Source organism: Dunckerocampus dactyliophorus, chromosome 1 (assembly GCF_027744805.1).
Source record: "Dunckerocampus dactyliophorus isolate RoL2022-P2 chromosome 1, RoL_Ddac_1.1, whole genome shotgun sequence".
Classification (NCBI taxonomy): Eukaryota; Metazoa; Chordata; class Actinopteri; order Syngnathiformes; family Syngnathidae; genus Dunckerocampus; species Dunckerocampus dactyliophorus.
This window is the reverse complement of record NC_072819.1, coordinates 17021946-17047955: the sequence shown is the minus strand read 5'-3', so window position 1 is coordinate 17047955 and position 26010 is coordinate 17021946. Positions and strand designations below refer to the sequence as shown.

Below are 26010 nucleotides of genomic sequence, written 5' to 3'. Positions count from 1 at the left end.
GAAAGCCCCAATTTTGCATGCTTACGTGTTTACGATGAATGTGTCTTTGTTCGGCGGTCCTTGAACACATCGTGTGTGACGCTGATCGAGTTTTATGTGTATGACTTTCTCCGACGCTGCACAGACAGACATGTATTTTCTATTCTTCCTTTCACCTCGTCCTTGTTCACAAATATTAAAGGGATAGTTAGGATTTTTTGACATGAAGTTGTATGACATCCCCATCAGCATTGTAGTCCAATAACAGCGATTTACCCCCCACTTGGTCTCCTAAGTCCAGTTCTGGTCAGATTTCCGTGATGAAGAACGTAGTTCCACAATTAAGTAATTAAGACAATTCGTCACATTAACATGAACAGGCGACAGTGCGCAGGGATACGGCGGGAGACAGATATAACGCGCCGAGCCTTTTGTGAGGTTGAGTTTTTTGGGAACACATTTTTGTGATGCAGATGTATTAATCTTTTGAACACAGATTGTTTTGAGAAGCCAAACTCTTTACTTAATTGTCCCCAGCAACTAAGTGGAACTACGTTCTTCATCACAGAAATGTGACCAGAACTGGACTTAGGAGACCAAGTGGGGGGTAAGTCACTGTTATTGGACTACAATGCTGATGGGGATGTCATACAACTTCATGTCAAAAAATCTGAAGTATCCCTTTAATGCTGTGCGTTAGGTTTAATAATGTTACCTGTCTGCTGCAGGTCCATAATCTCATGCTATATGTGCTCATATGTCATTTGGCTTAGTAATAAGCCTTTTAGTGAATTAATTTCCTTATTGATTTCGATACGCTGTGTGCCTTTGTTTTCCATGATGTTGCAGACCCAAGCACAGCAAAAGAGCATAGAGTTCACAGTTCGCCACATCGTACCAGACCCTCTCTGTTTTAAATTAGTAGTATATGTGTGCAGTTGAAAAAGAAGATTCATGATGTTTTAATATAATGTCATAGTATTTAATATAGTGTGGTTTCATTGTGTGGTTTATGTTTTTTAAATGTGCAGGAGTAGGGGGTACATGACTTCCAGTCTGAAGGGGTACGCCACTGAGATAAGTTTGGGAACCACTGATGTAGCGTGACCACCATGTTTGTCTGTGCACCATGTTTGTCAATAGTTTGTTAATTGTGTTGCAGCATGTCCTCCATGATAATTAATTACGTTTTAGCATGTCCGGCATGTTTGTGGAGTTTGTTGCAACACACTCGCCATGCATGTTTGTGGATTGTGTTGCAACATGTCCGCTACATTTGATAGTGTCCAATACATCCGCTGTGATTTTGGACTGTGTTGGAACACGTGCGCCGTGTTGGTAGGTGGTGTGCAACAGGTCCACCGTGTTTTTTTGGAACAATGTGTTCACCATTTTGTGGCTTGTGTTATAGCATTTCCGCCATGTTTGTGAAGTGTGACACACATCACCCTGTGTTTGTAGATAGTTTGTTACTTATATTGCAGCATGTGTGCCATGATTATAAATGCTGTTTTTGGATTGTGTCCAGCACATTTATGAATTTAATTATTAATATAAAGATTATAAAATATTTTACTTTTGCATTCATCTTGTCCACCTACCATTTATTCATTGTACAGAGTATCATTATGACACATTTGAGTATATATTATACACTTATACAGTATTTAGTGTAATTGTTCATCTCCTTCATTTTGTTGTCTCTTTGTGTCTGTACAAAATGGAGGCATGACAACACCACTCAGCTGTAAGCAGCGTGCATGTCATGCCTTGGAGGGGTGGACCCCGAGTGTGTATTGAGAGGGCATGTTTTGTGACCCTATGTGTGTGTGTTGGTCTTGTAAGCAAGTATGGCACTATGTGTGTGTGTGTTTGTAGAGGGTGAGTTGACCCAGATCTGCTTATTAGCATCAGGAGGAGGGTGGAGGAGGGGGTGGGCATCAGTCACTTAGAGCTTTGTGGCTGAGCAGTGAACTGTGCTCGTGTTTCGGTGACACACCATCATACAGTAACCCCCCCTCCTAACACACCAATACGCCGTTTCCTTCCTTAATCCTCTTCATCTCCTGTGCCCTAAAACATCAGCGCTATCCAAGAAATAACAGCAGAAAACACCACTGCATGCTATATTGCTAATTTCTCATTCTCAGTCATACTGAGAGAGCCTGAAAGTTAAATTTCATTACAACTACATTTAAATTCAAATTATAATCTATTAAAAATGTAACTTAATCATAGCTGTGTGTTACAAAAAAGGCCATATTGTCTCTCCCTTGTCATTTCTCTCCATTCCTCATTTAATTGAAGACAAAACACAAAGGAAATAATTGTGATAGATTTTGGGCGGATTAAAAATTAAATTAAAAAAATATTTTTAAAAATTCACAAATTCGGAGCTACGTGATTTTCAATGGACAATGATGATATCCAGCATGTAACATCCATCCATCCATCTTCTACCGCTTATCCGAGATCGGGTCGCGGGGGCAACAGCCTAAGCAGGGAGGCCCAGATTTTCCTCTCCCCGGCCACTTCGTCCAGCTCCTCCCGGCGGATCCCGAGGCGTTCCCGGGCCAGTTGGGAAACAAAGTCTCTCCAAAGTGTCCTGGGTCTTCCCCGAGGCCTTTTACCGGTCGGACTTGCCCTGAACACCTCCCCAGGGAGGCGTCCGGGAGGCATCCTGACCAGATGCCCAAGCCACCTCATCTGGCTCCTCTCAATGCGGAGGAGCAGCGGTTCTACTCCGAGTCTCTCCCGGATGACAGTGCTTCTCACCCTATCTCTAAGGGAGAGCCCAGCCACCCTACGGAGAAAACTCATTTCGGCCGCTTGTACCTGCGATCTTGTCCTTTCGGTCATTACCCAAAGCTCATGACCATAGGTGAGGGTAGGAACGTAGATCGACCGGTAAATTGAGAGCTTTGCCTTTTGGCTTAGCTCTCTCTTCACCACAACAGACCGATGTAGAGTCTGCATCACTGCAGACGCTGCACCAATTCACTTATCGACAGCATGTAACATAACACCTTAAATGTAATGTAAAGCTCTTAACCATAATTTACTTTAATTACCCGATTTCAGTTTGGACAACATCAAGTTAATGTGGTATAACCATATTTACAATAAAAAATAATCAAATAATTTATTGGAAATACACTTTTGGCAGAAGCTGTCTTTGTGTGGGGCAACTGTGCAAATGCATGGAAATGTAACTTCCCTTTTTTTAAATTTATTTTATTAAAAAAAATATTATTATGTTTTTAAATTCAATTATTGTACTGCTATTTTTATTTATTAATTAATTTAATATAATTATTTGTTATGTGATAATTAATTGAATAAATTATCACTTTTCTTTGTCAATTATCTTAAAATATTTAAAACATCTTAAAATTGTGTGTTTTTGCTTTCCACTTTCTGATGCTGTTGCTGTGCAGGAAATGGGCACCATAGGACATAAACACTATCTGATTGAATGCTTGGTAAGTGCTATGATTTTCCTATACCATGCCTGAGATAATTGTCTGTATGTGTTCTACAGCTATGGAAATCTTTATGTGATTTCATCAATGCAATGCAGCTAACGCTTTCAAATGGTGTTTCATCATTTATTGATATCGCCTCCAGTGTTGATGATCAGAGTATACAGTATATTTTTGGTACTCCTTTGAGCCTCAGCTGAACTAGTTTGTGCATGTGAGATCTGCGCAGAGTCAGATGAGATATTACAAAATGACAAATATGAGGGGACAATGTCAGTGTTGCTTTTACAAGAATTCTCTGTACAGTGCTGTTTACTGGGTTTGCTAACACTGCGACCTCTGGTGGTAAATGTCGGGATTCCCCCCCACAAGTCATAATAACACGTTCTGTAAAAGATGACACAAGCTACCTGTACATAATTGCGTAAATGATCAGAGTGAAGCATGTTGTTGATGTATGTATGTATTTATGTGTGTTAATAATGTTGCATTTTATTGATATGATTAGTCATCATTCAGTTATTATAGTGGGACTCTCCCCCACAGAAAATGAGATTATGAGCACAAAAGCAGTTTTGTGGCACTAATAACAAATCCATTCAAATACATAGTATATATACACACACACACACACACACACACACACACATATACTCTCTCTCTCTCTCTCTCTCTACATATATACAGCTTATATATATATATATATATATATATATACTGCTCGAAAAATAAAGGGAACACTAAATTAACACATCCTAGGTAGGTCTGAATGAATGGAATATTATTAATTAAATACTTTGTTCTTTAAATAGTTGAATGTGCTGACAACAAAATCAAACAATACTTATCAATTGAAATGAAATATATTATTATTATTATTATTATTATTATTATTACTGGGAGTGTCTTGCTGTCCACCTGTTGTCTATTCCATACAACAGTATGTGAAACTGATTGTCAATGTGTATTGCTTCCTTAGTGGACAATTTGATTTGATTTCACAGAAGAGTGATTGACATTGTGATCTATTAAGTGTTTCCTTTATTTTTTGGAGCAGTATATATATATACTGTAATATAACAATTTGAAGAAGTTAAATTGCCGTGATGTTATTCCAATACTGCTCACAGCCGCTAGAAAGCTATATATTACACGTTAATTCTTTTACTTCCTTCTTGAAAGAATGGCAAGTTATATTAAATATTTTTATAGTCGAATTAATTTAGTTCTAATTATATTTATTTGTTAAACATCTGTTTATTTACGAATTATTTGTTTCTGTTGACGCTCATGCCAACAGGAAACGGAAACTGTGAAATGCCGGTTTTACTGGGGTCTATTTTGTTGTAACACCATCCAAAATGGCCGCTCCGCAGCAACCGGTGTGCCAGATTTTCTCATTCCGAGACTGCAAAACTGTTCCGGATCCAGTATTGGACCTCCCGACCTCACGTGGGACCTCGACCGCGATCGTGATAGACAATGGCTCCTTCCAAACGAGGGCTGACTGGGCGACGGCGGACTTGGACGCTCCGCGACTGCTCTTCAGGTCCGTGGCGGCGCGCAGCAGAGGGGCCGCCCGCAGCGAGACCCAGATTGGCAACGACATCCCCAACCTGGAGCCTCTGCGGTGGCTGCTCAAAAGCCAGTTCGACCGGGATGTGGTGGTGAACTTTGAGATCCAAGAGCTGATTTTCGACCATGTGTTTAGTCACCTGGGCATCACCTCGGAGGTTAGTGTCCTTCCATTGCTCACTTTATTCAGAATTCAGAATGGCCTTTACTCGTCATTTATACAGAGGTGCAAGCAAAATGGTGCAATCACCCGTCCGCACATATACAAAATACAGGACAGAATGACTGGCCGGTAAAAGGGGGAGAGGAAAGGGGAGGACAAGAGTAGAGGGGAGGACAACATAGTAGTAGTAGTAGTAGTAGTAGTAGTACTTTATTAATCCCAAAGCAGGGAAATTCATCTGTTACAGCAGCAAGCAAGATACACAAGTATGTACACAAGTAAAGAATGCATAGTCATTGACAATGCATGCAATGCATAGACATACTGTAGTGAATACAAAATGGTTCAGGTGTTGTAGAGCCTGATAGCGGTCGGTATGAAGGACCTGCGGAACCTCTCCTTCTTACACCGTGGGTGTAACAGTCTGCTGCTGAAGGAGCTGCCAAGGGAAACAACAGTGTCATGTAGCGGGTGAGAGGTGTTGTCCATGATGGATGTCAGCTTAGCCAACATCCTTCTCTCCCCCACTTCCTCCACAGAGTCCAAAGGACCGTCCAGGACAGACGTAGGCAACATAGCCACCAATAAGCACACTTTAGAACAGGGGTGCTCACACTGTTTTAGCCTGCGAGCTACTTTTAAAGAGACCAAGTCCCAAAGATCTACCTACTACTATAAATATAGAAAGTATATATATTTACTATATTTATTTAAAAAAATAGGAGTACATATTTATGTACATGTACTGTATATCAGGAGTGCACGCACTTTCTCAGCATGTAAGTACAAGTCAAAATTATCTACCTCTTTCTACAAAACATATAACATGCAAAATGTAACCAGTAAACTCTGAAATTCTATTGTAAATATTAATGATTAGTATTTCACGTTCACATTTTCAAAGTTTACAGGTGATCAAAGTAGTTGCTATCATAATTCACTTCAATATGGAAATAAAGATAATTCCACATAACTCCTAAATAGTTGTGTACATAACCTGAGTACTGGTAATATGTCAGTCACATTAGCTATGTAACGTTCATTAGGGCACACATCATGTATTACATCCAGTTAGCATTTGCTATCAAACATTACCCATATACAAGAATTTAAAATGGTTATGCAAAAGACAATGCAGCCGAAGTCAAGGCAACATATTGAAAAGGTTTCACCAACGGGCACATATTTAATTTCATCATGAAATAATAGTTTAAGAAGCGAACATGTCAAAAACACTGATTTCTGTAGTAGAGTTCATGACGCCAAGCAAAGCCAGTAAACAATACACTTTTTTTTCTACGTAACTAGCCGCTACAAGTGAACAGATAACTTTTGTTATAGATATAGACAGAGTTAGTTCATCCATAATACACAATAATAAAGATCAAAGTTGCATCTTTGTGTGTAGCTTGAAATGCTGCGGGGGAGCAAGCGCGAATCAGGAGGGGAGCTTAATGTCAGCTGACTGATGTCATATGACAACTACAAAGTGACGTTTACACGATCGACCCGGAGCCAGCAAGTTTATATTCACATATATACATTTACATATATCACATTTTGTCTCAAAGGTCCCACAAATTAGAGTATTGGAAGGGCATTGCACAACGTCTTGCCATGATGCTGGAATTTAGTTTGAAAGTGCTTTTAGTAAGCCCTCCTAGGAACATGCCGTTTTGTGTGTTCGTGGCTTTAATGCTAATAGCCTATTTTTTATCGCCACTAGGTCACGAGAATGTGCCCCTGTTGGACACTTGAAACACTTTTTACATATACTGTAAACTGTAACGCTGCACTTGTCCAACATAGTAAAAGCCATATACTCTTGGTCAAAATGGCAAAAAAATGGCAAGAATTTACATTTTGCACTGCTGGATCTTAAAGGGATAGTTCAGATTTTTTGACAAGAAGCTCATACAACAGACTTAATGTCTACAGCGGATGAAGACCGTTGAAGACTCTCAAACGTGGAGAAAAACAAGTGATGAATTCAAGCTTGGGTATTATCTTTGAGCTTCATCTACCATGTGTTTTAGGGCCGTGTGGAGCATCCCATCGTGCTGACCGAAGCGGCATGCAACCCTTTGCACTGCCGCCAGATGATGTCAGAGTTGCTGTTCGAGTGCTACGGCGTCCCTCATGTTTCTTACGGCGTGGATGCCCTGTACAGTTTCCATCACGACAGCAAACAGAGGAACCCGCGGCCTCCACAGACAGGCATCGTTTTGTCCTCGGGGTACCATTGCTCACACATCCTGCCTGTTATCGAGGGAAGGTGAGGATACGCAATCATCATCAGCAAACCACAATAAAATACATTAAATCATATTTAATCATAGCAATACAAATCTTAACATTCTAAAATTGAATTAATGGGAATTTTGCTGTAATTTATACAAATTGAATGAACAGTTTGATTTGTCACCAGCAGCCACTATTATTAAACTACTATAAATTCTAAAAATGACATTTAAAAATATATAACAACAAAAACAGTATATTTTACATTAAATGACTATTAATTAATATTGAGCATTCAAAATGTTTCAAATATAATTATTCATACATTTTACAATGTATGTATAGAATTGTATTTACTGTAATTTCCGGTGTATAAGCCGCATCCACTAAATTTAGAGGGAAAAAACAGATTTGTTCTTATATAAGCCGCATGTGTCCATGTCATAAAGTGGCATATTGTGGCGCACATGAGTTTGTGAGGACCAGTCAGCTCTGTATTTGCCAGGCGGCAGTTATGAGCTATGAATAAACTCAACGAGCTTGTCAACCCATTGGAAATTGCAGGAGGTCATTACTCAATATAACAATCTCACTCGCTGTGTCATCTTAGAGACAGCATTAAAATGATCACACAGCAACTACACTCAATTGTTATACCTCAGAAATATAGAAAATGTAAAATGAGATATTTAGTGCACAGACAGATCTTTTTAAAGTTTTCATGCAACAGAACACATCATCAATAGGGTGAAACGACAGTATAATCTCAGCTCATGTTCCTATTAGTGGGTGAACAATCCAACGTTTGGTGAATCCGTGTCAGAAATGAACAGCGTCCTAATTCTGTTAAAACGTCGGTTCTCCCTCTTTCGGTGAGCTGTTTCCTTCAATGGCAGTAGTCCTACGCCAAACAGCCATGTTTCCTTGTCTTGACAACCATATCCATTGCCATCCATCCATCCATCTTCTATGCTGCTCATCCTCAAATGCATTGCCTTAACTTCGAAGCGGCATCATATCCATTTGCTCGTGTGTGTTCTGTGATGGAAGCCTGTCACTGCGGGTTCAATGAGAATGTGCCCAACGCGTCTACATTCTGGTACAGTAGGTGGAGGTACATTGCGGAAGGTTTACGTAGTGTCACTTCGGAAATTTAGATGGATAGAGAAGCAGTATAGAAAATGGATGGATGGATGGATAGATACTTTATGCATTTCCAAGAGAACAACGCGGCATTTTATGTTAAATATTTTATATGTACGATATATTTAATGTATCTGTAATTCTGTTTAATTATGTCAGCTGATATGACATGTATGCCTGTGGTGCCACGTACGTTACCGTGCGTAAGGTTTACGTAGGGTCACTTGTAGGGTCACTTGCTGGATATTACCCATTATTTCTGCTGGATTTATCCTCTGGACTTCATAAGAACCACGGTACAGTGGCACCTTTTGTGGCCGCCTTTGAGTCATCGTAGGGCGTGGATCCCGAAGGTGGATTCTCCTGGGTCCAGGAATGTCTCTGCTTTTATACATGTTACATTTCATTTTTGTTTTCAAGTGTGTGCAACGACAGCAACAGGGTTAGCAAACGCAGAGAATGATGGCTTCTCTGCGTGTTTTGGTTGTTTGCTGATCTTTTTTTTGTCCTTAAGATGGACTATCTTAGTAATAGTGTTCTCCGAATTACATATTTGAACGATTAGTAGTAGTTCTGAAGTATAGGAGATGTCACGAGATTAGAACATGACCACACCAAGCACCATGTGAAAAAAGTAGCGGCTTATACACCGGAATTTCTGGTAATGTATTTGATTAAAAATAAAAAAAAAATGTAATTAAAATAAATACTTTTCATTGATGGCTTTCTTAAGTACCAAAAATATCATTGTTACATTTAATATTGTTAAATATGTTACACACAACACATTTGACAAATTTGTCAGCAGGATTTTAATGAATTTCTTTTATTGAACAAAATATTAGAGTTAAATAAAATTCATACAGTTGACATTTGTATTAATTTGTGAATAGAATGTTCATTTTGCTTGATATTTTCAATATAAATATTAATACATATTGTTCAATATGGTTAATAAGGATTATGGTTAACAAAACAAAACAATCTACACTTATATTTATTTGTGAATTGAATGTGAATGAATTCATTTAATTGAACATTGAAAATGTTAGTGTTCAATCTTTTGTAATGGCTGAATTTATTTTTGACTGAGCGAGCGTTGCTCTGTCTGAATTGTTTTCATTTTGCTGCGGTGTACCATCCAGGTTAGATGCAGTGAACTGCAAGCGAGTGAATGTGGCTGGAGGCCAGGCGGCAACTTACCTGCAGAGGCTGCTGCAGCTCAAATACCCTGGTCACCTGGCCGCCATCACACTCAGCCGCATGGAGGAGCTCCTGCACGAGCACAGCTACACTGCTGTGGACTATCAAGAAGGTGCACCAAGACAACATCTTCATCAATAGATTAAGAGCTTATTTTTGTATTTTTTAAACTTTATGCAGAGCTAGAAAAGTGGCGCAGCCCTGAGTTCTATGAGCGTGAGGTCCACAGGATGCAGCTTACCTTCTCGGGTAAGTTGCCTGGCGGCTGTGTGAGTGCTGAGGAGAGGCAAGAGAGGCGAGCTCAGCAGCTGAGGCGTCTTCAGGAGATCAATGCTCGGCGACGCGGCGAGAAACTGCAGCAGGACCAAGAAAGACTGGACAGACTGATGGCGGTGCAGGTAAGATGTGTTGTTATTGTGGTGTGTAATGGTATTCCATAGTCAGGGTTATGTGCGTTCCTTGGTTTTAAGGTCACGGTTCAGTTAACTATGCGTACGGTCAGGGAACAAGCTTTTGTGTAAACAGCTTTAATGACTTTTAAAATGAAACATAAAAACTCCTAGCAGGTTATTTGCTAATAAATCTAAAAAATGAAATAAATAATACACACTGGAATAGTCAGCCCCGCTTTTGTCTACAACCCTATGTCTACTGTATGTGGACCAACTCATCAAATCCCAATCAACCATGTTCTCATTATTGCTAAAAATGCCTACTTAAGTCGACATTGACATTGACATTGACATATGTGGTCGACTGCTTATGTTGACATAAAATTTGAGACCCGGTGGGGTCATCTCTATGAAAATGGGTCAACATGTGTTGTAGTATTGTTAACTTCATCATTATCGCTAAACACTGTGGAACAACAGCAACATAACTCCTGTTCATTTCAGGGGTTGGTTTTTTTATCCTTATGCTGTGGCTCTAGCTGGTTTATGCTTTTGTGTAGTCACTTTGCCGTCCCTCCTGATGCAGCCATGATCCTTTCAGAGTTCTGCGTAGGAGTTGAGTGCGTGCCGTGCAGTTCTCCATCGAAGCGCTAGGGCAAATGTTCTCTGATTAGTCAACTTGGTGAGAAACCATGACGCTGGTCAAGTATTTATTTTCTTAGCTTCCTTTGTCGTTATTGAACAATGGCAACTAAAGCGATACGGAGAGTAGTACTGGAACTGGAGCTAATCTATGTGTAACAACACTTTTGTTGCAAATGTTGATCTGAAATTGGTGGAGAAGGCTTAAGAAAATGAAATAAAATTGCCAGGTGGCAACAGGTGTGGCTTGTCACACTGGAGGACAGAAAAGGAACATGACCTCAATTTAGTGGGCAAGTAGATTAAGTGGCTCCAAGTGGGTTTCAATTTGGTGGAAAAGGGCCCAAATGGCTCTTCTGATGCTCAAAGTTGCCGACCTCCGTTCTAGTTACACAGAAGCCTGTTCAGTGCAAAGTAAACTTGTGGGTGCGATGTATACAGCATTGTACAAAGTGTCTTTATTTTATGGCTCGAAATAAACAATCAGTCAAATAAAAGCATGGCAGTATTAACCAGGATCTACAACAGCAACTCACAAAAGGCAACTCTTTAATTTTTTTCTTTACATTGTTAGCCACTAGGTAATTGCACATGTACAAAAGCTTTATTGTATCACTATTGTCAAAATTACTGCTATAAAATATTACATGAAAACACAGGAATCATAATAACAATATGCGCAAATGGAGAAAAATATTGTCAACAATCTGCTGTTGCTTAAAAAAATCCATGTTTACTGCTCATTGTCCGTATGTCTGTGGTCAAAAAGTCACAAATAAACGTGCAAGCTATGTTTAGTTTGGGTTTTAGTTGTAGTCAACAACCGCATATGTCGACGTGATCCAGCCAGTTCGACAGGCGTCAACATAGACAGATTCCACTGTAATTGTTTACGAAGTAGACGCATGACTATATAGCAAGGCACTTACACTTTCTGTCCCAAATTTAAACCTTTCCAAGTTGGAGTCTACCCCAGCTGTCTTGTGCACCTTTTCTACTGCACGGTTCCATCTTTTGCAGACAGTTTAGCTTTTTTCTGTATGTGCAGGAGCTGCTGGAGGACGGCCTGTTGGATCAGTTCCACAAGAGTCTGGTGGAGCTCAACATGGACTCGGCCGAGGAGCTCCAGTCATACATCAACAAACTCCAGCAGGCCGTGGAGCAGGGCAGACACAAGCTGCTGCACAGCGACGCCACGGAGGGAAAGACAGAAGTAGGCGGATGCCGGCTGGAGAAATGGCTGTCATGTGACATGTGATGTTCTACTGCTCTTCTTGCCAGGTGTCAGAGCTGGAGCAGCCTATGGAGGAAGGCGAAGGCATGGCCATAATGTATCCGGACTTCCCAGAGGACGCCCTGCCGGAAAAACCTCTTAATGTAGTCCAGGTAGGACAGAACTTCCCCAAATTACGAAATAATGATCATTTCTGGAAACTGCAAATCTTTGAATCAAAATATTTAATAATATAAATAACAATATCAATACTTTGAATTGTACTACATGGAAATTAACTGGAAATTTGGGGCAATTTACACAAAATACATACAGTATGTCACAAAAGTGAGTACACCCCTCACATTTCTGCAAATATTTTATTATATCTTTTCATGGGACAACACTGAAGAAATGAAACTTTGCTACAATGTAAAGTAGTCAGTGTACAGCTTGTATAACAGTGTAAATTTACTGTTCCCTTCAAAATAACTCAATACACAGACCTTAATGTCTAAACTGCAGGCAACAAAAGTGAATACACCCCTAAGTGAAAATGTCCAAATTGGGCCCAATTAGCCATTTTCTTTCCCCAGTGTCATGTGACCCATTAGTGTTACAAGGTCTCAGGTGTGAATGGGGAGCAGGTGTGTTAAATTTGGTTTTATCACTCTCACACTCTCTCATACTGGTCACTGGAAGTTTAACATGGCACCTCATGGCAAAGAACTCTCTGAGGATCTGAAAAAAAGAATTGTTGCGCTACACGAAGATGGCTTAGGCTATAAGAAGATTGCCAACACTCTGAAACTGAGCAGCAGCACGGTGGCCAAGACCATACAGCGGTTTAACATCACAGGTTCCACTCAGAACAGGCCTCGCCATGGTCGACCAAAGAAGTTGCGTGCACGTGCCCAGCGTCATATCCAGAGGTTGTCTTTGGAAAATAGACGCCTGAGTGCTGCCAGCACTGCTGCAGAGGTTGAAGGGATGGGTGGTCAACCTGTCAGTGCTCAGACCATACGTCGCACTCTGCATCAAATTGGTCTGCATGGCTGTCATCCCAGAAAGAAGCCTCTTCTAAAGATGATGCATAAGAAAGCCCGCAAACAGTTTGCTGAAGATAAGCAGACTAAAGACATGGATTACTGGAACCATGTCCTGTGGTCTGATGAGACCAAGATAAACTTATTTGGTTCAGATGGTGTCAAGCGTGTGTGGCGGAAACCAGGTGAAGAGTACAAAGACGAGTGTGTTTTACCTACAGTCAAACATGGTGGTGGGAGTGTCATGGTCTGGGGCTGCATGAGTGCTGCCGGCACTGGGGAGCTACAGTTCATTGAGGGAACCATGAATGCCAACATGTACTGTGACATCCTGAAGCAGAGCATGATCCCCTCCCTTCGGAAACTGGGCCGCAGGGCAGTATTCCAACATGACAACGACCCCAAACACACCTCCAAGACAACCACTGCTTTGCTAAAGAAGTTAAGGGTGAATGTGATGGACTGGCCAAGCATGTCTCCGGACCTAAATCCTATTGAGCATCTGTGGGGCATCCTCAAACTGAAGGTGAAGGAGCACAAGGTCTCTAACATCCACCAGCTCCGTGATGTCGTCATGGAGGAGTGGAAGAGGACTCCAGTGGCAACCTGTGAAGCTCTGGTGAACTCCATGCCCAAGAGGGTTAAGGCAGTGCTGGAAAATAATGGTGGCCACACAAAATATTGACACTTTTGGCCCAATTTGGACATTTTCACTTGGGGTGTATTCACTTTTGTTGCCTGCAGTTTAGACATTAAGGTCTGTGTATTGAGTTATTTTGAGGGGACAGTAAATTTACACTGTTATACAAGCTGTACACTGACTACTTTACATTGTAGCAAAGTTTCATTTCTTCAGTGTTGTCCCATGAAAAGATATAATAAAATATTTGCAGAAATGTGAAGGGTGTACTCACTTTTGTGACATACTGTATATGAACATTTAGACTTGTTACATGCATGCAAACCAATATAACTGGTACAGTGTAACAAAATTACATTTTTCACTTTTATTTAATTTTTTTAGAAAATTAATCACTTCTACTGAACAACGGCAAAAAGTAAAATATTAAATAAATTATTTTTGCTGTATTTGACTTTTATTTATGTCTGCATTTCATTTTGTACAATTATTTTATGGAACATAACAATATAAAAATATAGAAGTACTATATATGGAATGAAATAATTTGTTTAGGATTTTGATTAATTTATTTAATTGAATGACAAAAAGCATACACGTTTTTCACTTTTATTCACTGTTGGATTGAACGTTAATCAATTTCTTAAGTTTTGAACAACATTTTATATTTATCTGTGGGTTTAATTTTCTTGTCTTTCATTGAACATGAAAAAATATTAATTTTAAATAATGTGGAATTTGAATAGAAGTGTAATTATTGTTTTCATTGAACAAAACATAAATGTTAGATAAAATAACACATTTTCTTAGGGTTCCCCCTATAAAAAGTCTCATCCATCATCAGGTTTCTGTGTTATTTTCTTAAACTTGGTCCAGCCGGCCTTCAATATGGCGGAATACCACCAACTGTTTGTGGGCACGGAGCGCCTGCGCTGCCCGGAGATCCTCTTCCAGCCCTCGCTGACTGGCGAGGACCAGATGGGACTGATGGAAACGCTTCAGTACGTGTTGGCCATGTAAGGGTGTTTACCGACATAAGGTTGCCAAAAAGCAGTAGTTTTGCTTTCAAATACAGTAGAAAGGCTGAGAATGAAATCCTTCCTGTTCATGTTCAGGTACACTCCAGAGCAGCAGGAGGCACTGGTCAGCAACGTGTTCCTGACAGGAGGCAACATGCAGTATCCTGGCATGAAGGAGAGAATGGAGAGAGAGTTGCTGGCCATAAGACCCTTTCAGTCGCACTTTAAGGTACAAACTAAACACTTTGTTGAGTAATGCTTGGGAATTTTTTTTTTTTTAATACGATGTGTCACACAATGATAATATGACTAAACAATAACTGACGTACCTCTAGGAAGTTTTGTTTAAAGGAAGAGTCGCACCTCACTGGAGGGTTAAGAATGCAGCGAGACAGACATGTTAAAAGCATTATTTTTATCTGCAACATCATTATGTCTGATGCGTAAGATAAGCTTTCACGGCTGTTTGATCGCCTTATTTTCAACCATTTCATGTCTTTATGCCACACATAACGTACACTCACACAAACAGAGCTAATACAGACGGCATGTATTGTTATTGTCTTTACTAAATTCATTTGCCAAACATTGCACGAAGATACTGAGTTTGTTTGTGGTCACGGTGGTGATATGGTCAAACGTGCTCCCCAGTGGAAGTGATGCGGATGCCTGTAGGTCACATGGTTGCATCCGAGCAATACAAAAGCAAATAACTGCCGGTCTTTCCAATTAGCGCTTGTTCAAAAAACACTGGCATTTATCAGTCCTGATGTAGTTTTTGAACGCCACACGATGGCAGTAGTTCCATTTGAAGTATCATGAGTGGTCGGCCTTCGGCAGCTTTATCTACCTCTGCATGTGCTTTAAAGTGGTGCTACTCAGCTGTTGGCGTGAAAGTCATGTGTGTTTCACTTTTTACTGTTGTTTACAATGAACTCATCAGCGCTATTAATGCTGGTTGAGCAGTTTGCTCCTTAACGCCATTACAGCATTGGTTCTGTTGCTGCTGTGTTGTGCAATATACTTTTTGATTAAATGACCATGTGGTCAAAGAGAGCTACTTTTTCATTTTCACTTTCTCATGTACTACAAATCATCATTAAGGCAAACATATTTTGATTATTATGTGTTTCCATTAAATGTCTCTCTAATCTCCCAGGTGACAATGGCGTCACGGCCAGCCGTGGACGCCTGGTTAGGGGCCAGAGACTGGGCCCTGGAGCACTCCCCTAATGGTGGAGAGGAGGGCTGGATCAGCCGGCAAGACTATGAGGAGAAAGGGGGCGAGTATCTCAGCGAGCACTGCGCCTCCAACATCTTCATCCCAATGAAGGTCAACAAAAATGGTCCCGCTCGGCCGGCCGAAGTTCCCGTCACCATAGTTACATCAGCTCTGACAGCCTCTTCTTCTGCAGCTGATGTTGCCATGGTTACGTCCTAAACTTACATGTGATGAGTGTCGTTAGTTTGAGTGCAGGGTTGTACCACCACTGCTTCAATAGAAGCGTATTTGGCAGCTCAGCCAAAATGGCCATCATGTGATCTCTCCCAGCCAATCAGCAAAGAGAGGTGGATGTACAGTGTTGCTCATTTACTATTTCCAAGCTCTTGTTTGTACATTTGTAAATATACTTTTTACTGTTCATTTACAAGTTCACGTTGTGTTTTTACAAAAAAGATGATCAGACGATCTGCAGTACAACGCTTTCACCACTAGATGTCAAAAATGTACACTGAATGTCATCAGAGCACAGTCACTCTTACACTTAGATTTCATGAGAAGACACTTTCAACACCAATTTAAACTGCAAAAATGTATAGTTAAGTTTGCCATGTAACTAATATTTATAGTTAGAAATTGACAAAATGGTAAACAGCCTTTTCACAAGAACAAATATGTGTGGCCACAGTAGAAAAAGGTATTGGGGAACATAAATTAACATTGTTGTATACATGTATGTAATACTGTATTGTGTGTGTATATATATCTGTGTATGTTTATCTGTGTGTGTGTGTGTGTGTGCGTATACAGTGGTGTGCGAAAGTGTTTGCCCCCTTCCTGATTTCTTATTTGTTTGCATGTTTGTCACACTTAAATGTTTCAGATCATCAAACAATTTAAATATTAGTCAATGTCAACACAACTGAACACAAAATACACTTTTTAAATGAAACTTTTTATTGTTAAGGGAAAAAAAAATCCTGTGTGAAAAAGTGATTGCCCCCTAAACCTAATAATTGGTTGGGCCACAACAAGCAACAACTGCAATCAAGCATTTGCAGTGAGTCTCTTACAGCGCTGTGGAGGAATTTTGTCCCACTCATCTTTGCAGAATTGTGTAATTCAGCTACATTGGAGGGTTTTTGAGCATGAAGAGTCTTTTTAAGGTCATGCCACAGCATCTCAATAGGGTTCAGGTCAGGACTTTTGACTAGGCCACTCCAAAGTCTTCATTTTGTTTTTCTTCAGCCATTCAGAGGTGGACTTGCTGGTGTGTTTTGGATCATTGTCCTGCTGCAGAACCCAAGTTTGCTTTATCTTGAGGTCACCAATAGATGGCCGGACATTCTCCCTCAGGATTTTTTGGTAGACAGCAGAATTCATGGTTCCATTTATCACAGCAGGTCTTCCAGGTCTTGAAGCAGCAAAAAACGCCTCATACCGTCACACTACCACCACCATATTTTACTGTTGGTATTATGTTCTTTTTCTGAAATGCAGCATTACTTTTACGGCAGATGTAATGGGACACACATCTTCCAAAAATGTCAACTTTTGTCTCGTAAGACCACAGAGTATTTTCCAAAAGGTCTTGGGGATCATCAAGATGTTTTCTGGCAAAACGGAGATGAGCCTTAATGTTCATTTTTGTTCAGCAGTGGTTTTCATCTTGGAACTCTGCCATGCAAGCCATTTTTGTCCAGCGTCTTTCTTATGGTGCAGTCATGGACACTGACCTTCACTGAGGCAGGTGAGGCTTGCATTTATTTGGATGTTGTTGTGGGGTCTTTTGTGACCTCTTGGATGAGTGGTCACTGTGTTCTTGGGGTCATTTTGGTTGGCCGGCCACTCCTGGGAAGGCTCACCACTTTCCTATGTTTTCACCATTTGTGGATAATGGCTCCCACTGTGGACTTAAAATGACATGTTAAATAGCCATCACAACACAAACACAACTTTAGCTTCCAGTAAGGTGCTAAAAAACTCAACATAAATCATTTCAGCACAGTTTAAAAAAATGTTTTTCCAAGGACAGGATGAAAACTTTGAACATGCCCAGTCAGAGCCCAGACCTAAATCCAACAGTGAGCAAGGAGATTAAAATACTGCATTTGTAATACAGTATATTTATTTTATTGTAATTCATATTGTATATTTGACCTTGTATTGTTTGTTTTTACTCTCTTTATGGTCACTGTGAGCATCACAGGCACTTAAATTACAATGAGTACTACTGTAATATTATACATGAAATGGTAAATAACTTTACAAATAAATTATTTTTCAACCGAGTTTCTTTTTATGTATATTTTTTCTTTTAAAAAGATACAGCAATCAATGAAACAGAAGTGCAATTAAGTAAAACAGTACAAATAATTAAAAAAACATGTATTTCAAGTGTTTCCACCTATAAATTGTATGAAAAAATAAAATTGTATTTGTTGTTTTTTTAGTTTTTGTTTTCATTAATTTTTTCAATTTTGTCGTTCATTTTCCTCTACATTTTAAAAATAGAAATACCTGGTATTTTTATGGGCGCTGTGGCACATTACCTGCACCGAGAAGTCAATTACACTTACCGACAATGGGTGGAGGCTGCAAGCAAAGAGAACAACTAATGTATTGTATTAGTCACACGTTTTGACATACTAGTGTATTAAATCTGGAATGCACATACGTTATAGACTATATATTGTAGAGTTTAATGTGAGCTCTCGTGTCATTTATAAGAATTAATTGTGTTTAGTGTTCAGTGCAGATGAATATGCTCCTCCAGTGCACGTTATTAAGGTAGCAGACATCTGCAGTCTAATAGTATTAAGCTGTATGAAAGTGTGCCACAGCTCAGGCTTCAAACCCTTGCTAGCCTGTTCTGTTTCTCCTCAAGACACGCACGCACGCACGCACAGAGCAGGGGCATAGAGAGGCTAATCGTAGCCAAAGCAGTCGTGTGACTGCAGGATGTTTGGCTCAAATGTAACGAGCGATTAAAAGAGGGAAAACAAGGTAATATCCATGAGCGCGCGAGGAAGTAAACATTACTTCTTTTCCTGCATTCCTGATGATGGGAGGAACAGTGCATGGTGCAAAATGGCTGATGTCAAGATTCAAGATTCAAGATTCAAGAGAGTTTTATTGTCATGTGCATAGTACAACAGCAGTTATACCATGCAATGAAAATCTTATTCTGTTCATTCTCCCAAGAAAAGAAAGAAAACAAATGAAAGAATAAGAACATAAGAAACATAAACACATAAACATCAGCTAGCTCTGATGAGCAAACCCGAAGTGCACGTCCTGAGATGTTGTCTGGGCCTGCTGCTTTTCGTGGGTTTGTTTTGTTTAGAACCCTGCGCACATCAGCTGATGTCACCATGAGAGGTGAGTCCTGTGTGCTCCCCAGGTTCAGCCACCCTCTCTGCTCATCAGGAGTTTGGGTGTCAAAGCGGGCATAGAACTCATTCAACTCATCAGGAAGTGTGGTTTGGCTGGACGTGGCTACGCTACTCTGCTGTCGATAGTCTGTGATGTGCTGGAGCCCCGCCCACATGCGCCGAGGGTCTGAGGTGGAGTAGTAGCCCTCCAGCTTCTGTCTGTACTGTCTTTTGGCCTCCCGTATGGACCTCCTCAGGTCATATCTGGCCTTTTTGTAGTCATCAGCGGTGCCCATGACAAATGCAGTCGAACGAGCACGTAGCTTAGCCCTTACATCACAGTTCATCCACTGTTTTTGGTTAGGGTATTTTCTGTAATACTTGGTGGTGGTAACAGTCTCTATACATGTGCTAATGTAGCCAGTAACAGCAGAAGCATATTCATCCAAATCAACAGTACAATCTTCCCTCCCCGCTGCAGTTTTAAACACATCCCAGTTTGTGCAGCCAAAGCAGTCCTGAAGTACTTGATCAGTGTCTTCATGCCATACTTTAACTGCTGTACGTACAGGGGGAGCTTTTTTAAGAAGTTGTCTGTATGTTGGATAAAGGAATATCCAGTCCCATATACTATGGCAATGTGACATTGCCACATCGTCACGCGGACTTTAGATTTGTGCTACATCATGCAGGTTGTGTGCATTTTGAAACAGGGCCATGATGTCAATTAGGAGGATTAATCTCTGTAGGCCATCTAAGCAAATGGTTAGCACACAGTCAATGCAGTGGATAACAGTATGTAGACCACCACAATGTGTCACACATGGCATCTTTTGGGTTTTCATTCACTTATGTGTGTTGTGTGTAAATGGATAGGCAGATGTTGACATTATGTGTGTGTGAACAGACAGCCCATAATATTTTTGATTTGTGGTTACCTTGGATACTAAGAAGACTACAGTATTCACAATAAATCTGTCATTGATAAGTAGAAAGTTACCATTAACACTTTACTGTATGCCTGCTTTTATTACTTTCATTTGACTTTGTTAATTGAGTATCAGTATAAGTGTTGTGGAGAAAGTTTTATTTTTCTTTATCTGACTTTATGGTTCTGTAATGTACTTTACAGTAGTTGGTTTACTTTGCCTTCTTTCTTTACTCTATTGTATGTACGGTACTCTACTCTACCGTACTCTACTCTACTTATGTACTTTATTACGTACTTTACTTTATTGTCCTGCTTTTTTTATGCACTACTTTGTTACTTTATTGTACTTTACATCACTATACTGTACTTAACCTATCTTTACCTTTGTCTTTACTTTCCTTTACAGTCGTCCCTTGCTGCATCGTGCCTTCACTCATTGCGTTTTTTAAAAAAATGATTAATAAATGAGTGCTGTTTTGTGGTTTAATGCTATTATTATTCATAAATATGCATATTTGAGCAAATTGTAAGTATTTTTGGACTACATTAAGCATTCTGAAGCATAAAAATGGCTGTATGAATGAAAATACAAATGTAAGACATTCAGAAGACGTGATGTGTCGTGTAATATCTGTGACTTGTGTGCGCCTCTAAGGAAAGGGCCTGGGAAATGGCGCGTGTGACATCAGCTAGCTAGAGTTGACAGTTGTGCTTAGCTGATTGTTAGCAGCAGCGTCTTTGATTAGCAGTGTGGAGAGAGCAGATGCTGGCGTGAGTTGTGGCCGACAGCAGCTCCTGTGTGACTGATCGCTGCATTTGTGTTCTCGGCTCGTTAATAAAGCGATGGAAGTGCATCGTGAGTCTCCCCTTAACCACAAACAGAATTCTAAACTGGTCGCTAGGTGTCAGTAATGTTACATGTTACAGGAAGTAGGCTGTCAATGCTCATGTGTGAGTCTGTGTTATGTTATTTATGTCTAAAAGGTCATATTTTCTATCATGTCTAATATATTGGGTAATGCAAGTGTTCAAGTAACTATAGGGGTGTTATTTCATATCTTGAGGGCTTTAATCATGCTAAACCATGTATTTAGAAGGTTGTAAACAGGTTTTGTATGCTCTCACTATGAAAATATTCCATTTATAAATAAGGAATTCTACTTTGCGGAAATACACCTATCGCAGTCGAGTCTGGAACCAATTAACCGCGATACACGTGGGATTACTGTACTTCACAACACTTTTTAAACCTTTCTTTACGCGGCTTCACTTAACGCTACTTTGCATTGCTTTACTTTGCTGTACTTTACTATGCTTTACTTTAATTTGTGCGTCTTCACTGTACTTTACTAAGCTTTACTTTTTGCCACTTCCAAACACTTTTCTTTGCGCTACTTTACCTTTCTTTACTCAACTCTACTTATGCAACGTCACTTCACACTGCCTTACGTTGCTGTACTTTGCTATATTGTACTTTGCTTTACTTTACTTGTCTTTACTCCACTTTGCTTTACTTCGCTTCACTACACTTGACAACACTTTCAAATGTTTGAAGCTGCAGAGTATCCCTGCCTCACGTTTTGTTTGGTTTTGCTGCTCTCAGTTGAACTGCTGTTGCACACAAGCCTTCCCATTTCCTCTGGGTAGCTCCCAAAGGGCACAAAAGTGAGTGAAACCAGGGCGCAAACGATCCTCTAATCTTTGCACAACAGCACCCTCACAAAATATTATTACAGTACAAATATTGCTTTAAAAAAAAAAAAAGCCAACGTGATGAGAGAGCAGCTGTAATCAGATGGAAATGATCTGTTTCTCCGCCCACTCTCTGCCTTCTCCCTCCTCCTTGTGCAGTGCAACAGGTCTACAACTAACTACCATTACCTACACTCCAGCAAACACAAGCGATTGCTATAATATTTGAGTAAATATTAATTTGCAATGATATTTCGGGCAGCGGTGGAGCATGCCAAGAAGCACCCTGGCGTAAGTAATCACATATTTTATATTATTCATGCATTTGTCATAAGCTATCCTATGTGTTTATAACACATTCATTGCTGTTTTACTTAGATATGCATGCAATGCATCTACTTGAAGTTGATTATAATTGTAGCCTTTTTAAAGGGGAAGGAGCCATAGTTGGTAACCTTTAGGTTTTAATAGTTAGTGAAAAAAGTGCCATGATTGTATGATAAAATGCCAATCAAAGAAAACCTGTCTGATATATTTTATTTATATTTATTTATTATTTTATTGTATTGTATGAGGACTTTTTCCAACCAGCAGGAGCTTCATTCCTGTTGCATTATATGCAATTATGACCAAAAAAACAAGAAAATACATTTTTAAAAATGTAAATAAAGACAATGATGAAAATAATTTTCAGAGGTTATGGGTTTCTGTTTTAATTATGAATTATTTCAGTGAGTGCTCACATACAGTAAACCTCGAGCCTGATCGATCCCTTTATGAATTTAGTGCTGAAATATCATTAAAGAAATAATTATGATAATTAATACAAATATAGAAGGTTAAAAACAACCAAAAGCCTTCAGTCTCTTAATGATCCCTTTAAGAATTTAGACTAACTAATAAGAGGATGATGTTAAAATGCATTACCTCCTCTCATGACAATGATACCAGTTTCCTTATCTCTTCACTTGTCAAAACAAGGGATGAGTTTGGACAGCTAATCTCATTTGATCTGACTGCTTAAGCACTGTGTGTGTGTGTGAGAGAGAGTGGCTTATATAAGACTTAAAAAGAAGCTCTCAGCCAGCTATGACCAGTACAAAAAAACTGACAAAATGATTTAAGAAGAAAAAAAATGCAAGTCTGCACCTGCAGGGGAGAGGATTAATTTTTTTTTCAAGCTGCTCTGCTGACAGAGCGCTCTTATTTTGTGACTGTTTTTTCTTCCTGTCATTAAGAGGAGGGTTGCAAACGGTGGGAGGCCCACCCCACTGCCTCTTCAAGCACCCTCACATCACATCACTACATAGGAGACAGAAAGACAAAAAGACAAGCCGGCGGTTAGAAGAAAAGCTTATATTTGCTTATGGTATGGGTTAGTTATGTAAAGGTGTTACGTTGTACGTCACCTTTACACTTAACAATTTGACATGAAGCGCAGCTTATACAGTATTTGTCTGTGAAGTGTCGATAGAACACCTTTAAATAAAGTACACTGGAATTTTGAAGGTGTTGTATGTCTTTGGTTCCAAATTACATTTTTTTGGAACCAAAAAAATATAAGAACACCGCCACCAGCTAGCATATGTTACCAATAGTGGGTTAAAAGGTCAGATTGTACAAAAATGCCTAGATTTTCCAACAATTACGAGTTTTTTTTTTTCTGGTTTTGTTTTTTTTTTTGGAATAATTGTATTAAGTAATTATCATTATTGTTATTATTATTATTATCATTATTATTACTATTATTATTATTATTATTATTATTAGTAGTAGTAGTAGTAGTAGTAGTAGTAGTAGTTGTATTAAATTCCATTGTACTATAAACTGGTGGTTATAGTTAATATTGTATTGATTATTATTATGATTATTATTCCTTCCATCCATTTTCTCTACCGCTTGTCCTCACTGGGGACGCAGGTATGATTATTATTATATTCAGGAAGGGGATACTCCTTTTTATATTTTGATTGTTGCTTTTTAAATATTTTATTATTGAACATAATTTATTATATATTTTATTGAATTGTATTTGATTGTAAATGAACACTAGTATGCATAGTATCTGCTGTTATTATGTTTATTATCTTGTTGGCTATTGTTATGCCATTACAAGTGACATACATACTGTATACTGCATGTATACCGTACATTATCACATTTCCATATATTCCAATTATTTTAAGGAATGTGTTTTTTTTAATCTAACACATTTCTGTCGGTGTCCCTCAGCTGATCCCCCAGTTCTTCTTCATCTGTTTGGGAATGGGCGGGGCTTGTCTTTACCTGATCCGATTGGCCAAAGGACCTCATGTGACGTAAGGACTCAGTTTTACTCAGCATGTCCTAAAACTCTCTTTTGCATACAACAAGAAGACCTGACTGTTTGAAAAGGTGCACTCTGAACAGACCACTTACTACATACTAGATGCAGTAGACGCCCCTACAACGTAAATAATCCGTTCCGAGAACCTTTATGTGATAGGGTTTTTATGTTATACGAAGTGTAAAATACATGTAAATAGCCTAATCCGTTCCAAGATCTTCCCAAACTCACCCCTTTGGCCCTTCAAAATATTCAAAGTCCACCAAATATGGTGCAAAAATATTATAAAACGTTAGCATAAACATAGTAGAGTAACATCCCAATATAAAATAAGGTAATAAATCAGATTACTGTAAATGAATAAAACTGAAAAACAAAAACAATCCTACCGTTCACGAGATGTCTTGATCAGGAGCGCAAGTGGAGGCAGGAGAATTTTTTCCTGCTTGGTTTCTATCGACAACTTTTCCCTTTTTTTCTTCTCACTTACACTTGGTTTAGGGCCCATGACTACGGTAACTTTAACACAAAGAAAAGTAAACAAATTAAGAAGAGATTTCAATGCGTGCGAACTAGTTTAAGGGCGACTACGATGAGGAAGTTGAAGGGAAGCAGCATATCTCACACAAACACACGGACGCGCAGGATAAATCAGCCAATGAGATGAGAGCGTAGGCGGTGCCCCGATAATCAGCTAATGAGAGCGTGAAGCGTCAGAAGGTGTCACCAAGTGTACTCCGTTAGTCTCTCTGTCGCTTGCACCGACTTGACGCTTTACGTTATATGGAATTCCTTACGTAATACGATGCAAAAACTTTACATAAATTCTTTACGTTCAGTGGAATTTACGTAAAAGGAGGTTTACGGTATGCGAGGTACTACTGTACTAGTCTACTACTACAGTTCTACTGCTAGTGCTACCTTTGACAACAACATTGATCATCACGTGTGTTTGTAGCTGGGACAAGACCAATAATCCAGAACCCTGGAATAAACTTGATCCCACGTACCAGTACAAGGTGATGTAATACGCATATATGCACTACTCAGTATATACAGTACGTATACTCATTCACAATGCTATCAACCATCTAAAGCTCCTTTCTCTGTTTCTATTTTTAGTTTGTGGCTATCACTACTGACTACAAGAACCTGAAGAAGGAGGGACCAGAATTCTGAATTTGACCACCATCCATCACTACACTAACTAATCAATGCAATTAACCAACTAACTAACTAACTATCCACTTTCATTTCAATACTGAATAAGTCACAGAATTGATAACATCATGGTCATTGTGTTCATCTCAGAGAATAAAATACAAAATGAACATGACATCCCTCATGCTCTCATCTGACTTAATAATGATGAAGTCAATGTGTCATTCTATCAAGACATGTGGTGAGGTTCACTGCTGGTCTGGCACTGACTCTTTTTTTAAATGTTAATACAGGTTGCTCATTAAGAAGATGACAAGGAAAAGAAGAGAATAATTCAGTTTGGTTAAAAACATTGTTTCCAAATGCTTCTTAGTTCCATTTATTTAGCTTTATGAACTGAAAAACATTTGTGTTCTTACCTAGCTCGATTAGGTTCATGTTGTCTTCGAAAATGAAAGTTCAATTTCTTATGTTCAGACTTTTTTTAAGGTATGTTGAGTGGAAAATTGACCTCGACGATGTTTTGACCATCATCTGCAGTCTTCAGAAGGGTCAGCCGGCGCTTA

At 39.4% G+C, this 26010-nt stretch overlaps 2 protein-coding genes across 3 annotated transcripts; both read left to right on the top strand.

Annotated features, from left to right (window-relative positions):
• The first annotated feature begins 1034 nt into the window (after positions 1-1034).
• On the top strand, positions 1035-18321 carry actr5 (actin related protein 5). Of its 2 annotated transcripts, none has more exons than XM_054798689.1 (11): positions 1035-1043; positions 3417-3461; positions 4838-5194; positions 7236-7474; positions 9729-9898; positions 9967-10184; positions 11869-12033; positions 12102-12206; positions 14596-14720; positions 14835-14967; positions 15898-18321. In XM_054798689.1, exons 2-11 carry the CDS (start codon positions 3420-3422, stop codon positions 16177-16179), a joined length of 1836 nt encoding a protein of 611 aa, XP_054654664.1. In that variant the 5' UTR covers positions 1035-1043; positions 3417-3419; the 3' UTR covers positions 16180-18321. The 2 variants fall into 2 exon arrangements, with proteins under 2 accessions (XP_054654664.1, XP_054654655.1); XM_054798680.1 differs by having other exon boundaries at positions 14596-14735.
• A 3781-nt stretch (positions 18322-22102) lies between these two features.
• Positions 22103-26010, top strand: ndufa4l2a (NDUFA4 mitochondrial complex associated like 2a). Its single transcript, XM_054781787.1, has 4 exons — positions 22103-22248; positions 24190-24275; positions 25242-25302; positions 25406-26010. The coding sequence occupies exons 1-4, from the start codon at positions 22204-22206 to the stop codon at positions 25460-25462; spliced, it is 249 nt and encodes an 82-aa protein (XP_054637762.1). The 5' UTR covers positions 22103-22203; the 3' UTR covers positions 25463-26010.